Source organism: Acomys russatus, chromosome 26 (assembly GCF_903995435.1).
Source record: "Acomys russatus chromosome 26, mAcoRus1.1, whole genome shotgun sequence".
Taxonomy (NCBI): Eukaryota; Metazoa; Chordata; class Mammalia; order Rodentia; family Muridae; genus Acomys; species Acomys russatus.
This window is the reverse complement of record NC_067162.1, coordinates 8,492,355-8,509,320: the sequence shown is the minus strand read 5'-3', so window position 1 is coordinate 8,509,320 and position 16,966 is coordinate 8,492,355. Positions and strand designations below refer to the sequence as shown.

At 41.7% G+C, this 16,966-nt stretch overlaps 1 protein-coding gene across 3 annotated transcripts in view; it reads right to left on the bottom strand.

Annotated features, from left to right (window-relative positions):
- Positions 1-16,966, bottom strand: part of Inpp4b (inositol polyphosphate-4-phosphatase type II B) — a 345,013-nt gene that overhangs the window by 233,553 nt on the left and 94,494 nt on the right. For 2 of the 3 annotated variants that reach the window (XM_051169166.1, XM_051169164.1), the window contains exons 5-6: positions 11,814-11,864; positions 2,213-2,292 (exon numbers count right to left, since the gene is read on the bottom strand). In XM_051169166.1, coding sequence (XP_051025123.1) covers positions 2,213-2,292; positions 11,814-11,864 — 131 coding nt within the window. The remainder of the gene's footprint in view (positions 1-2,212; positions 2,293-11,813; positions 11,865-16,966) is intronic. The other variant, XM_051169165.1, reaches the window with a different exon arrangement.

The window sequence follows — 16,966 nt, the reverse complement described above, 5'->3', positions numbered from 1 at the left end:
ATGTCCCTGTTTCTGTGGATCTGTTTCATCCTGTCCTTTAAAAGCAATAGCTGGAGTATGGAAAGAATGAGCGTCATAAATAATGAACGCAGATGAATATAAAAAGCAAAGCACAGCAAGCAAACAGAAATGCTCCTTAACCCTGACCTAATGTTCTTCCAATGCGGAACCCCAGAGACAGTCCATCAAAGGAAGATAAATTACATTTAAAAAACCAAAGAAAAAGAATTACACGCTATGTGCTAAAAACACACAGGTTACAGTAAGCTATAATGTACCTGGTTCATAGTGAAAGAATACCATGAATATGGCAAAAAAAAAAAAAAAAAAAAAAAAAAAAAAAAAAAAAAAAAAAAAAAACCACAACAAACACACAACAAAAAAACGGGATGAAAAATGTGTAGACATTCAAAATTAATTTGAAAATTAATACTTTTCTGGAAAACAATTCTTTTGTTAAATTAAATAAAATCAAAATCAAAATGGCTAAGAATCAGAGACAATCAGATCAAAAGTGGAAACTGATTTCTTTTTCATTATAAAGATTTTTGTCTTGCTTTTTTCCTCCTTAGTGTTTTAAACTCGACCTTCCTTCCATACCTCCTAAGGCAGTCCCTGTGTTCACCAACTGCTATCTCACAGAAGAGTTCCTAATCCCATCCCTTAAGAGGGGAGGCAGGAGGACACAGGCACACCTGAGGGCCAGCCTGGTCTGCACAGCAGGTTCCAAAGTCAGCCAAGGCTACAGAGTTATAGAATATGTCTTCAAAATGCAAACTCTGCACTCTGTCCCAGCCCCTTAGTGCACTCTTGTACAGCACGCTGAAGATGCAGAAGAAGGAGAGTCAATAAAACTCAAGAAAACGCTCCTCAATTGCGTGGTGTTACAGTACTGGAATCCCTATACTTGAAAGGCTGAGGCAGGAAGAGTGAGAGTGTAAGGCCAGAGTGGACAAGACCCAAACTTGAAAAGGAAAAATAAATAACATAGGCGTACAGGCAGGTCATTTTAAAGGAGCTCTATGTTTGATATTCTCAACCACTAATCTAGGGTCATGGGGGTCAGCTTCTGCTCCAGACCCCATGCTAGGCTGATATCTCGAAGAGGACCAGTACCAATGATAGATGGCATTGTAGCTGGCCCATCCATAGTGGGGGAAAAAAGCGCAAAATTTATTGATGGTAACCATACAACACTAGAAAGGGTTTCGTATGTTCTCTCCTTCCCAGATAAACTATACTACCATATCACGTTTATAGACACTCTTACAAAAGCAAGAGCGACTGTGGTGGCCTCGTCAGGACCAACTCTGCTGCCTGTGGGGTATATATTGATATAATATTGTACTTTCTAATCAAAATGCAGACCCATCAAGATCAGAGAAATAATGTAAGGAAACTGATGAATACAGAGCCCACCAAGAGACACAGAACTGTTAAGGAAATACAGTGGATAAAAATTAATTACTTAAATTTAATGAAATAAATTGTTGGCTCCAAGTGGTTCTTTGGGAAGGGGGAGGGAGCAGCACAACAAATTTAGGCTGTTGGTCCCTGAAAATAATCTCCACGTTTCATTAGAAAAAGAGTTTTGTGAGCTTGACAAATAATTGTATATACAGTTTTGTATCCATTCATACTGTACAAATGCAGAGTAGTGTTCTTTACATATATATATATATATTTGTAAAATTCATTATACATTAGAAGTAATAGATCATTTTCAAATTTATTGCAAGTTGTACAAAGAAGTATTCATCCTTCCCTCTCTAGAACTTTTTTTAAAAGACTGTTTATCACAATAAATTATGCTCAGGGTTAGCTAGGATCTACTGATCCACCTCAGTTTATCAGTGTTTTAGGTTTAAAAGTGCAGTGACAACATTGAAAGAGCCAGCTCCCTTTATGTCTCTTGAAGCAAAAAGACCTACCCATTAATGCAGGGACATTTTTTTATTAGAGAAAGTTATTTAACAGCAAGATCATAGTTCCTATGTGCTCTCTTTCAAAGAGTGTTATCACCTTACGCTGTGGTAATTGTTTTCGCAACACAGACTAATAATTCTGTGGCTGGCGGAGATCCTGACCGTGAACTTGAATTTCTGTCCTTCGCTGTATCCCCAGCTCATGCCCTGAGAGAACTGCGACTCTCAAGTTGCGGCAGCCACACTCGGGTTAATTCACAGGAAGGAGCCTGAAAACAGAGACTCACCTCAGATTCAGGCACAGCTGTTCCTCCTTAGCCTTCAGCAGCTCCCCAACTTTAAAACTGGCGCAGCCCAGGAAGCTTCTCTAGAAATGAGAAAGAATGTTTTCCATCAACTCCTAGGAGTCTTTCTATTTTTTTTTTTCCCTCACACCAATTACGCTGAATTAGTTTTGAAAAAAACAAAATACTGAATCACTTAGCCCCAAATGCTTCTCTGACAGAAATACAATGCTGAAATAATCAACGTGGTTAAAGACAGATATTGGCAGCCTGGGAAATAACAAGAAGTAGACTACGGCAGGCAGGCAGGACTTCCCACTAGCTGTCATTTCCTCCCCACAAGAAAACTAGGGTCAATGAAGACGCTAGGCTTTCAGTACTCACAGGAGGCAGGACGTTTGTTCACTTACCAGAGTTCCTCAAATCACTGGCAAAAGCAACTCTGTGTTCAAGACATGAGAAAATCTGCCTCTTGGAGCTATTTTTACACGGGGCTCTTGTGTGAGTTATAAATAGGCAGACAATGTTTCTCTCCATCACAGAAGCATTCAGGAGGATTTGCTTCCTTTCTCCCCCCCCCCCCCCCCCCGCCCCCCGCCCTCCCCTCGCCCCCAGCATGGGACAAGTCCATCCCTACCACACAAATAAATAGAACGTCTGCTATGGTTTCTAAGATTAGTTTTTAAACATCTCATAAATGGGTGTCATGTTTAGCAGGAAACGTTCACTAGCTAATCTTCAACGCAATGTAAAGAATGAAACTGTGATTGTTCTTTTCTGTCTCTGCACTAAAACCTTTCGACCTCTCCTTCTGCTTCTGCTTTGAATGTGATGACATTACGGCATAAATACCATAAGGCATATTTCTCACCTTTCTCGAGGCCAGTGGCTAATCAGAAGCGCATCAAGGCCATGCCATCACCTAGGCCTTTGCTAACAGACAGCATGTGATGCCCACACGAGGCCAAAAGCACTTCTCCTGAAACTTCCACTTGGACAGATCTGCTGCCATACTATGCTTCAATAAGAAGCTGGGGCAAAGAGCCTGAGACCAGCTGAATGTTTCCAGAAGAAGACAGAAAATTATTCCACATTCCAAAAGAGGCAGTATATTGTGGGAGGTTGGTCCGATGTATTTTGATGCTAATTACTGCTTGCTGTCTCTGTGCCCCACCTGTACCTTGCCTAAGAACCTAACCTGTTTGACCAATTAAAAAACATGGGCAGATGGGATAGACATGGCTAAGGTTCCAGGGCTTAGGGAGACAGAGAGAATCTGAGGAGGAGGAGAGGCCAGTGGAGAAGGGAGGAAGAAGGCGGCTGCGCCATGGGTTAGATGGAGGGGAAGCACATGGCCGGCATGGATGGAGACTTGGACTTGGCCCAGATGATGATAATTAGCAAGTATTTGGGATTATGGGTGGGATGTTGCCTCATAAAAATTATTAAACGCAGATGGCATGGGGTTGGGGCAGGCATGGGGTATGTGATACCTGCCCCACTATGGGAAGTAGTTTAGGGGATTCATATCTGCCCTGCCCCAGGTTAACTAAGGCTATTTGAAAAAGTAAGAGGTATCTGTGTCATGATTGATTGCTGGTGGGTTAGAAGATACTGCCATAATAATAAGTATAGGCCATACTGTTTATTATGAGATGATTCTAATAAATTAACCACAGTAGTATATCTACTGAATGCTTGCTGGAAGATCACAAGCCAGGCCGGAATATTTTTGAAATATGTACGTATGCTGCTTGTGCGTATGTTTTTGTGTCATTTGGGTGAGCAAGGAGGCTGGGAAAAGGGATCTGATCCCTTTGCGTTAGAGTTATGAAGAGTTGTGAGCTGCCCACAAGGAAGCACGAGTGACTGAAAGCTGAAAACCAACATGGAGGCTTTAACAAGAAGAGGCTGAGTGAGTGCTAACAGGGGCAGAGGAGACAGCCAGCCCAAGGAAGCCCTTCAACTCCCTCCACAGAGAGCCCCAGAGCAGACAATGACAGAAGGCATTCTCTTGGATGCTCCCTGTGGGTCTCTATTCATTGCTTGTTTTTCTCCATTTGTATTGAACACTAACTGACATATTTAAATGGCTTATCTTAAACCTCTACAGGTAATTGAGATTTCAGGTAGGACAAAGAGGCTTCTTCTCTGCTCTACTCTCCAAGCTGAACACACATGTTAGACAGAAACACAAAATGTTAACGTTAACTGGCAAAGAATGAGAGACTGTCGGACCCCTGCTTTCAAGTAAGTGACTCATTTATTTTTAAGACAAGATTTTGATCAATCACCTAGAAATCACTGCATAGCACAGGACAGCTTTGAACAGTTACCCTCCTGTCTCAGCCTCAGAGGAACTGGCATGTGCTACCACACCCAGATGAATGAAGGTATTTAATACCTGAAGGAGACACGCTCATTTTGCAGTTACTTATAAGTCATTTAACTCACAAAAATGAAAATTAATGAAAACCATCATTACAGACAATATAGCAAAGCACAATTCCAGCAATTTGCAATTTAAATATTTATAAATATGTATTTTGTTATTTTTTAAAAACTTTATGTGTTATGTATGTATGCTGTGGTTTTGTTTGTTTGTTTGTTTGTTTCTGTGCATATGATTTCAGAGCTGAACACTTTGCACTGGACCTCTGATCAGGAAACTCATCACAAGAAAGGTTAATTCTCCCCCTGGCAGGGGCAGTCATTAGTTGTCTATAGTTCTCTGTCTAGGGGTAGGAGCCTGTGATGTCTTTCATATTAGCAAGCCTGTTGATTTGTCACCATTGAAGTCTTCTCCAGAACATCTTTACGACAGGCCATCACACAGCTGGTTTTCTGGTGCTCTGGTTTTTACAGTCTTTTTGCCCCCTCTTCCGGGATGCTTCCTGAGACTCCATCTTAAGAATAGTAAACACTTGCTTTACATGATAACTGCCTATACGTTTACCTTCCAGTAGGCTTCTGTTATTCTTATCTGTGTTTCCTTCACCTCAGTATAAGTCAACATAGGATCCTCTCAATCCCCACCCCAAATGAGAAAACAAACCAACCACCTATGTGAACACTCACTGGGCACGTTGGAAGAAAACAAATGAGAAAAAAAAAAAGTATTCTTCTCTCCTTCTTCGATCTGAATGCCCATGGAGGTGGGAGGAACATCACATGGTGTTCATGTAGAACACTAATGACACAGAACATTATTTTGAGCACAAAGTAAACAGTAGCTCTGTGAGGAAAGCACTGAGTGCATTATTAGCACTAATGCAGGTTTTGAGACAACACAGGTCTGGGGCCTTAGAGCTGTCTTCTGCCCACCTAAATTCTATGGAAAGATAGAATATTTGAATAAGGAGGGAGAAGAAGAAGAAGAAGAAGAAGAAGAAGAAGAAGAAGAAGAAGAAGAAGAAGAAGAAGAGGAAGAAGAAGAAGAAGAAGAAGAAGAAGAAGAAGAAGAAAAGAAGAAGAAGAAGAGAAGAAAAAAGAAAGGAAGAAGAAGAAGAAGAAGAGGAAGAAGAAGAAGAAGAAGAAGAAGAAGAAGAAGAAGAAGAAGAAGAAGAAGAAGAAGAAGAAGAAGAGACTAAGGAAGGAGATGAGGGAAAGAAGGAGGGGAGGAGGGAATAAGGAGGAGAAAAGAGAGAAGAGAATTAGGAGAAAAAGAAAGGGAAGAAGGGTAAGAATGGAGAGAAAAAGAGAAAAAGGAAGATTATCATTACTCAGTTGAGAAATATCTGTAGCACTGAAATAAAAATATATATGCAAAAGTAAAACTCTGATTCAGAAGGAATTCTAAATAAGATAAATATTAAAAGCTGTAACAGCAATGAGGTCCTATGCACTTACTACTGTTGAGAAAATATGTCCCATGATTCCAGTTTGCTCACATTTGTGTTAGGATATGTGAAATATTTACAAGAAACTCGAGCTTGTTGAAGCACTGCCCTATAAGCAAAGTAAAACTCTGGAGTCTGCAAAAGTGATGTGTCTTTCACACGGTCATAGCCGTTACCCTTCAGGAAGCCGCGTTAGAGCAGGTTAAAACTCTGGTCTCTTGGTTCCATACCCAACATCTTTTCAATCACTTTATGCTGTGTTGAGAATCTAGCACAGGTGGCAGTTCCCTGTTCTGATAGGCTCTTTGTTTGTACAGCTCATAGCTCTGACCTTTCCTTGCTTGCTCACGACAGTACAACACTGACAAGTGTCATCCAGGGAACGATGATCCTGAAAATGCACAGCATGTCATTTCAACCACTCACCTTGCTGCAGAGTAATAGCCAGGGCGTAAAAAGGCCATCAATGGCTATTCCAGAAATATCTCTCTGGGGGATTTAGGGCCAAAAACTTGTTCTCCTGTGCTCTGCAGCAACTTGGAGCATGTTACAAGTAGACTGTTGCATGTCCACAGTGGCTCCTTGGATCATTATTAAGGAAGTCAGCTGAAGTAGAGAACCCCCAACGGTTTGAAGCACTGGCAAACACCCATCACGAAGTCTCCTCTTTGAAAGCCTTCACTCAAAGGCTAGTCCAAGTGCTGCACAGAACTGTGTCCCCCAAATGGGCCAGCTACTACTTTAATAGCTTGAAATGTGACTAGTCCAAGAGGAGGGATCTATAAAACTTTGAATGTCCACCAGGTCTAGAAGACGTAGAACGGGGAAAAAAAGGAGCACAGCCTATAACTTTGTTTTATATTGAGCATATTTTATGACATATTATTTACATATAGTGAGTCAAATAAAAATAAAATTAATTTAGTCTGTTTCCTTGAACTGTTTTAAAACCCTGGCTATTGGAATTTTTAAATAATGTATGTGACAAATCTTGTATATTGCTCATTTCATTTTGACTAGACACTGCTGCATTGCAGATTAAATAAGCTTATAAATGATACGTTGGCCTGTTCATACAAAGTCATATGCAGGATTCATGGTGTAAAATTTAAAAGGTCTTTGAGGAGCTGAATTTGACATGCAACTGGTAATGATAAAAACTTGGAGTGTGTGTGTATACATATATTATATACAATGTGTGTGTGTGTATGTAATTATGCACTTATACATAATTATAGAACAAAACAATTGCATAGCCTGGGCATTCTGTTTTCACTGCCTACCATAACAAATCTGGTTGCATGGTTATCTCACTGAATAATGAGAATTGCTAACACTGAAAACAGCATCATGAAGAAAAGATGGTGGCTAACTATTAAGAGTTTATGAAATAACCTCAAAACTAAATAGTACTTTATGATAGGTCATCTACTAATGAATTGCATTTTGTCATTAATACAGTTCAAAAGGTTTCAGGACACTAGTGGCATCTAAGTCATCAGGAAAATGCTTGGATATGTCCAGTACATATTGCTTATGTATGCTCAGAAATAAACAGGATACATTTGTAGGAATCACAGTGAAAGCTTTTAGCTTATGTTGGGATAAGTGCTCTTAGCGCATTGTGAGGACAAAGTCACTATGAGTACTGTGCTCATGACCAATACTCTTACACCCCTTTAGCACTCAAGAAAACATCTTACAGGTTGGCAGGATATGGATTAAACAATAGTCCATCATGGGTCCTCAGCATGTCTTAAATCTTCATGTAGAGTAACATGACTCAGTCTGTCAGAAATTCAGACTGTACTGGTGTTTCCTTTATTTAAGCCCATTCTTGCTGTGCATGACATTGGTTCAGCGATCACACTTAGCAATTTACTTAAGTGCTGATGTCATAAAACATGCTGGTTTTTCCATGTTAGTATGTTCATCTCTAGACTCTTCTCAGCTTAGTCTGTAACTTGTTCTCTTATGGCTCTTAATGTATTTAGTAGACCAAAATTAAATGTTCTTTGATTATTTTAATAAAGAAACTAGGCTCAAATCTTTAAATATTGGAATGAACAAAACTAAAAAGTCCTTTTTTTTCCCCCATGAGTTCGGTGTCCAGGAGTGCACAAAGATTACAGAAATCTAATACGCACATTTTCATAATAATTCTAGTTGGTTTTGTTGTTGTTGTTTAGGTAGGGACTTTTCCTAGACTCTCTTTAAAGAACTCAATTCTTCTCAGTGATACATAAAGCCCAAATGTCAAGAAGGATTTCCCACATGGTTTATGTTTTCTAGAACTGAATGTGGTCATATTGCACAGTACCTTATGAAGAAAAGCCAAAAACATGGAGAGTCTGGTGCCCAGAGTTCCTTTTGTGTGCTTATGATACTGGGAACAGTTCTTAAGATAAAGCAAAACAAAACAAAACAAAAACAAAAAATCCAACCAAATCCTTTGGGTCAGTTTGCCAGGTTACTAACTCTGAGTGGCTCCCTGACTCCTTCAACAGCCATGTAACAGAATTACACCCAGGACTTTTACTTGGGACCAGGAATTGGAGCTGAGTCTTTATCTAAGAAGAGCACACAATATGAAATACAACCCATCTCAGGTCCAGAGACCCTCCGTTAGGAACCAGGACCCAAAGGAAAATGCTCAAAGGAAGGAAGGTTTAACAAAACTGCCAAGTATCCACCTCCAAGACATGCCACTGACAAAAATGTAGGCTGACAATAAAGAAAGCTGGAGATTTAGACCCAGGAGCTGGCACTATTCTGTAATTGTTCTCCAAGGAAATATGTCTATGCCCAAGGCTGGAAGAGTTTTGTCCTAAACAAATGGATCACTTGTAAGTATTCAAGGCACCCAAACCACCTTCCTTCAGGATGCTTTCCTTTGGGAATCATGGACAATCTGATGCTGAATGTCGTTGGGTCCGCCATGAAGTGGGCAGTAGAAAGATGGATGAACTTAGAGAGGACACAACAATAAAGAAGCTCATGGGACTTAGATGTGACATGATCAATGCTTAAAAGTTTCACATGGGTCAAGCACTAGCAGAGAAGATGGCTCACCTGTAGCCATATGCTTAGAAGGAACCTTGGCTGTAGGAGTGCAGGGTAGGACTGGGGCTGGACACTGAAGGGACTGACCTTGAGCCATATCCTCCATGGTCTGGAAGTAAACACCCGAGAAACAAACAAGGTCCCCTGAACCATGCTCCACGGGACAGCTCGCATTTCTGTGCTAGCCACACTGAGCACTCCTCTGACAGATGTCAAAACCAGCAAAAGGGGCCAACATACCTCATCTTGGAAAATACACAGCATCCTTTGTCCCCTACTCCCTTATGTCACAGCCTGAGCTATAGGAAAGATAGCACAAGCATGTGACACTTTCTTTTTGTTTGTTTTTTTTAAAAAGATTTATTATGTATACAGTGTTCTGCCTGCATGTACACCTGCATACCAGAGGAAGGCACCAGATCTCATTATAGATGGCTGTGAACCACCATGTGGTTGCTGGGAACCGAACTCAGAACCTTTAGAAGAGCAGTCAGTGCTCTTAACCTCTGAGCCATCTCTCCAGCCCACATGTGACACTTTCTACAGTGCCTGGAGTTACAAAGATGCGACTGTCACAGGAAACGGTGAGAGAATGGGGCGGCAAAGAATAAACTCAGAGGGTCAACATTTATAATAAGTAAAGTGGATCCACAGCAAGACCTACAGAATATGGCATTTAAAGATGTTTTTTTCTTATCTTAAAGATTCTTTGACAATAAGACAGGTTAACTCTTGGAAACACCCAATCTACCTCAAAGAAGATGATGAGCATCAGAGAACCTCCTTATGGACATGGCTTTAAAAGTGGCACACCAGCTCCTGGACAAAATGTCCTCATTTCTGCCAAAGACAGAATTCTGCCTAATATCGACAAGCTCGGAATCAGGCAGAGTCAACAGCCAAACTCTGCCAACACAGGGTAAGCAAGTCCTCAGTAGTTCCTGCCTCACAAATATGACTATTGGATATACTGGGAAAGAAGGCTGACGATGATTCTCCAATGATATAGAGTTTTGAGTGACCATTCAGACATCAAACTGTCCCTGATATCTTCTCATTTGGGAAGCTGCTAACCTGCACTTACAGTTTACTCGGGTAATTAAGTTTTATTACTTCCCAAGTCTCTGATGGGGTTGAAGACCACATAGTTCAGTCTTATAATTAAGCTTAGTTGTTTAGGGGGTAAGATGTTTTTACGTCTAGATGGATGTTTTAAGTTGATAATGATGAGATATGATAGATATTAATTTATATTCAGAATTTTAGACTCACCAAGATAGGAAAGATGTTTCTTCAAGATTACCAAACACAAATAACCAAAACACTAAGAATTTAACATTTATATAATTCCTGGTTGTTTTGTGGTCCTTCTTGCTGTATGTAGTGTATTGTATTTATATGTAAAAAAGTTAAATTAAATTAAAAAAGAAAAATTAAAGTTCACACAAATCAAGAGTGGCTTGGGGATTAGAGAAGAAAGAGTTTGGGTGTTTTGTGACAGAAGTATAAAAGGTGTGATGAGACCATGACCCTGGAGCCTCCTTTACAGAAGAGGGTGGCTTGTGGGTGACTGGTGGTTGGAGATCAGAGGCCAGGAAGAGCAAGCCCTTTCAAGCATATTCAGAGTAGCACCGACTCATCAACAGCCCTGGTTGACTGGGAAGAGCTAGCTGGACCCTTTGTGAGCTAAAGCACAAACAACTCATGTCGTATGAGAACCCACCAACACCCATGATGCAAATAAGTGCTGTGCCGGCTTCAAGGTCTAGGCAGAAAGCCATGGGTGAAGACTGCATTTGTCCATGGAAACCTTTTTTCTCATCTCTGAGACGAAGCCAGGAGCTCTTTGGAGGAATGAGAGAGAAGAGCGCCCCCACCCTGACCTTCCTTCTGTCCTAGCAGATGCTCTGTTAGCAGGCATTCTGCTCAGCCAACTTTCACTTGGGTGTGCGTTTTTGACATATAGCCCCTTGGTGTGTTGCCAAGCAGATGCTTTTGATGCAAAGAAAAGAATAGCACCTAGTCCTGTGTGCCTCACACTCAGAGGTTCCTGAGAGATTTCTAACTAGGCTTTCAGTCACTGCAGCTCCACTTACTCAACTCCTCTCTGAGGGTGGAGACCTCAGGGATTTTGCTTGCGGGACTGTCTATTCAAATTCTGCCTTCCCCAGCCCTGGCCTTAGCTAAGCAGGAAACACTAGTACCCCGTAGTATCCCCTTGCTCTTCCAGCATCTGCAGGTTAGAGATGCCACGCTTCAGGTGTCAGGCAAATCTCAGTGGGTGCTCAGCGCTCCACTGAACAGACGCCGCAGCCCACTGCTTGAGCCACAGCCTAGTGACGCAACGGCAGGAAGCAGGAAGAGGCCACATCCCATCCTGGCTAGTTCTCTGCTGCTTTCCTATGATGCTGCAGCTCACACCTCCAGCTTCCCTCGTCTGCAGGTGGCTAGGAGTGCTGCAGGCTGATGTCCAGGCTCATCTCCCGCTACCTAAACTAAATAACGTACTTATTGATTATTTCAGGAGACAAGAGATGAGTGCAATCCGATCCAACAACAAACGAAGGTCAGTGCAGAAGTAGTCACGTCCTGCTAACTTAACTGCTTTTCTTCAGCTACCAGGCAGGCAGGAAGTCAGAGAAAAGGTAAATCATTAACTTATAAAGTGACCTGTGCACCTTTGGAAATTAGGAAGCACCTACCCCAACTTCAGGCGGGGGATCCTTGTGTTCCGGAAGGACACTGGTTCGAATCTACGGAGAGAAACAAACATTTCCTATGTGACTTCGGAACTGAAACTTGGGCAGAAGTCTCACACAGGCTCTGGCCTTCTGCTTTCTTCGTCTGATGTCAAGCCAAACGTTTGAGTTAATCATCAACGAGGAGACTTGCCCTCAGTGTCCACAGCAGTGCAATAAAGCTGTCTTTTTTACAGTTCTAAAGCTTCCTGACTTTTCCAGTAGGCAGAACCAGTACATCCTCACTTATCTATCTCCTCCTTGTCAGAAACAGACAGCAGGGACTTGAGTGAGTCACCTCTTATCTCCTCAAAACTGAACTTTCCTTCTCTATTCCAATGGAATGATAGAACTGGTGTAGGGTTAATGACTATTCTCTGAATGAGAGCCAGTACCCAACCTCCTCAGAGAAGTTTTCCTTTGCTGTGAAAACTCTGAGGCATGAGGTAAGATACCATCTGAATTAATTTCAAAAGTAAGTCTCACTTGATGGCAAATGGGTCAAAAACCAGTCACCTGGAGCAGTTTGCCACATGAACACTCTGAGTGAACACGGAGCATTTGAGCAATTAGAAATGCGCGTCTTACCCTCGCTTTCCACTAGGGTTGTGTGGGTATTTTCTAATATCTGTGCTCATCCTTGCTAATGGATTTTCTGAGTCTAAGATGAAGCTACCGAGCCTAGTTCTCCTAAGAAAAATAAAAAGTTCCAAAGAAGGCAGATTATCATTCATCTTTCTCACATAAGAGGAAAGGCTACAAGAACAGATACAGCTGCCGTGACAGTCTTTGAAATAAAGATAAGATGGCACAGTTAAGTGACTACAGAGAAACATCAGACTGTGTCCTGCTTAACTCGCAAAGCAAGGCTTGCCTGGGAGGGATGAGAATAAACAGACCGAAAGTATGCTGCTGAAAGCATCTCTTGAGGTCATTCTAACAAAACTCCTTTATAAGCACAGCCCTGTGAGTCCCTGAGGTTCTGATATGCCAAGGCAAAACAGGTCAGGGTCCAGGAGGAAGTGGTGGTTTCCATACCCCTAGCAGTGTCAAACATCTTCATCTAGCGTCCATGGCCCTCTGACTGTTAATGTGGTTTCCATCTCTGAATAAAGTCACGGACTATGACAGAGGCTGTCTTCTGATGTCTAGCTGGAGGCTCTTTATTTCTTATGACAGACCATTTGCACAAGGGGTCAGTCATGGTACCACCAAACTGCTTGCCAGTTCCCAAGATACATGACAGGAGAGATTCCAACCGAGTGAACCGCACAATTGATAGACCGTACTTACTCAGAATGCGTGGTGGAGAGCACCCTGATAATAGTTTGGTTGGTGCCTTGGTGGCTGGACAATCGTTCCTTGGCCAAGATCTCAGTATCTGAGCAGCATCAGGTACCCTCAGGAGGTGGGGAAACTATGTATATATTGACCATGGAGAGTGTGCACGTGTGCACGTGTGCACCCATACATCCTTTATATAAAATTGTCCAGAATACAGTCTCTGTTTCTCTCTTCATAGTTAGCAGGCCAGAGGTGTGTGTGTGTGTGTGTGTGTGTGTGTGTGTATCAGGTATTCACATATGTACAACCCATGCACACATACATGCACGTTATTTGCATTCTTTTTCAAATATAAACTACCAGAACATTCTCAAAAGGGATGTGCTTTTATTGAAAAATAAAATGAAAAGTGGCAGAAACTGGTGAGACTCCAGAGGAGTAGGACTGCATAAAATAGTTGGTTTAGAGTATATGCATGCGCATAGAGAGAGACAAAGTTAGAATAATATTAACAATTCCAGCATGCCCCATTAAACCCCTACATTCATGTGGTTTTTATTATTCCTTATAAATATGGATAAGCTACAGAAAAAAAAGGAGCGTCTCTATCCCAAGTCATGTATATAAAAAAACTAAAGATATCACAGGCTGGTTTGCTATACTCTGTGTATGCGTGTTTTTTTCATGTGAAGGGAAAAGAAAGAAGGAGTGGGGAAAGACAGAGGAAAACTAACTTTATATTCATTTTGGATAACAAGGTTAAGTGCAAGTTTGTACAACTTCAAAATGTTTGAGTTGATACTGTTGATGTCATGGTACAGCTTTCCTTATATACAAATTACCCTATTGCATATTTCCACTGATGGGTGCAGTGGGGGGTCCTTCCTTCTCTTTGTGACTACAGTCTAGTGGCTGTAACAAATATAAACCATTTGAATAGAATGCAGTATGTGCTACAGTAGAAATTTGAGTATTTACTCTCCGTATTTAAACAGGAAAGTATCTACTAGCCTGTGAGTATCAGGGCAAGCTGCAGAGAGGAGATGCTCAGGGTCATGCAGGGTGAGTAGGAGTTTTCAGCAAGGAAGAACACAACAAAGCATGAAGAGTGTAAAGTAATAGGTATGCAACACATGTCTGATAGAGTCCAACTGTCTTTGCCAAGACTGCTGCTAAGGGTGCTTCAGGGGGCTTGCAAGGAAATGACTTGAGTTAAATAGGTTTGGAGAAGTTCATTGGACCCCAAAATGTAACACTATAATGTTATATAATTGTCACTTTATATACTTCTTCCATGCAATGGAAAATTGGAGAGTGCTATTGGTACAAGGACTTGAGTCATCCCAACTCTCTCAGAGAGCTCTGAGTCTTTGCCTTTCTGTCTTTGTGTTAGCTTAGTGTAAGTCATTGTATTGTGTCTTTTTCAGCCCTTGGAGCTGTTCTGGGGCTAAAACAGAGGGGGAAGAAATGAGGGGGACATTAAGGGAATAAAATCAATGAGCAGGAAAGGATTAAGGTAGAAGACAGAACTTGAGAGCAACAGAGAACCAAGAATGCAGGAAGGGGCAGGAATGTGATACTGGTAGCATAGTTTTGGAAAAAATTTGCATGTGGCCTCTACCCGACGAAGGTATGGAGCCATGGCTGTTTACTGCGGTATTTAGAATGTTCTAGTTTGTCATCACACCATGACTCCTGAGAATTAACAGCCTTCCTTGGGAATTCCTGTTTCCCTTCTTGGTTTAATTAACATTTTCCCCTACTAAGTGTCTTCAGTGTGACTCTCCCAGAATTTTTCCAAATCACCTAACAATCGAAGTCTTCTGGCTTGGGTCTAGAGGTTTCTGACAGCAACTAAGCCAAGAAGGACCAGGTGATGTGAGCACCATCTTGCTTATTCTCTAGGATCATACAAAGCAAACAGCTTTCCTGCCGTTTTCTCTTTGTCTACCCTAGAAGTTCAAGGTTCAGGCATGTTAACTTTGAAATGATAAACATAGGGAGTTAACTTTGAAATGATAACCCGTATGCCAGAAGGTGGTGAGTAATCCTGACTCTCCCAATAGCTCCCTGCAGACTTCGCTAACTTTCAAAGCCTCCAGGAGTTCTAGGATATAACCGCAATTGACAAACATGGCATGTTCAAGCTCATATCCACAGACGAAAACCCCTGAGCTGGTAACATGGGGTGCTACTGTCCCACGGGTGAAGACTGTTGCCTTTTCACCCGTGAGTAAGTAACTAAGCCCATGGCAATGGGCTGAGCGAAGATCAAGAGCCAGCTAAGGAGAAGACCATGCTATTCAGAGTCTGTGTTCCTGGCTGCATTTCAGGACCTCACGGGGGTCCGTTTCTGCATTGGTAGATGAGGAAGGAGACACCTGCTCTAGATAGATATAGATACAATGGAGGAGGAAAGTTGGGGATCATTTGGAAGGAATCCCCGTGAAAGAGCTTCCATATTCCACCAAGAATAAGGTCCAGCCTGGCAGTGTATTTGGAAGTGAATTGGATATAGAATCAGGGTCTTAACTTCCTAATATTAATGGTGCTCTAGACCCCTGTGCATGTAGATATTTTCTTACCACACTTTGATAAGAAACACAGCTATCTTGGTATTGGGACATGAAACCATGATGGGGACAAATTTGTCTGCAATATGAATATTCTGTAAAGAAGTCTCTCAGGACCACTTTCATTCAGGTATGGCCCCCCCCTAAGTCAACCCCACCAATGCAGTGTGTCAAGAGTATCTGTTGCAACCACAGGGGTGTTCTCCAGAGGGTACAGCATGCTTTCTTAGTTGTCTCTTTCTTCTAATCACCAGTAGTCGAGTAACCCAACTATCAGGCAATATACCAGCTACAGACTTAGAAAGTCAAGTCTCCAAAGAGCCACCCACATGGTAATTATCAGCCAATGGCCATTAACCAGCATGTCTCAGTATTAACTGGCTGTAGGACTGTTTTCAGGTGTGGAACAATCTTAACTGCCTACCACAGCATGCGTTGGTTTGTTTGCATTTCTAGGTGTGGGATGACTGGTTCTCCCAGTGGATCTCACAAGGCTGAAATCCAGGGGCAAGCTGCCTATGTCCCATGTCTGCATTCAGAGGCTCCACTAGGAGTGACCTGCCTCCAAGCATCCACGGGCTGTCAGGTGAATGCCATGTCCTATACAGCGCTAGAACATGGAGATCCTCATTTCCCAGATGGCAGCCAGCAGAGAGAAATGGAGATGTCAGAGGCCTCCCATTTGCACTTCTTGCTGTGTGGCCTCCTCTGTGTTCAAATCAGGCACTAGAAAACTCTTTGTACCAAAATCTTCTCACACAACCGATCTTCATCTTCAAAACACAAAACAAAACAAAACAAAACCAAAAAAAAAAAAAAATCCTTCTTGCAAGCTTACTTGAGCAGGCCATGGTGTCTTCAAAATACCTCTCTTGTCTTTTTAATTTAAAAGGCTTATTTAAACTGGTAAAGAAATTATAAATATATACATATTTATGAATATAAATACATATTTATGAATATTAGTTTGTATCATGTAATACTTTTGCATGTGCATGTATTAATATATTGTGTACTGTTTGCTTGTGGTGCTGGGGGCAGTACCAAGGCCTTCCCATACTAGGTGAGAACTAAAAACCGTGCCACTGAACTACGACGCAGCCCTGCCCAGTGCTTAACACCAGTGAAACATGCCAAGCTCCCCAAAAGTATATCATTTCCTTATTATAAAGACATTAAAAATATTTCCCCTTTTGAAATATATAATGCATAATTGCTACACATAGCCCCTCTACTGTGCAGCAGCTCATGGGATGTCCT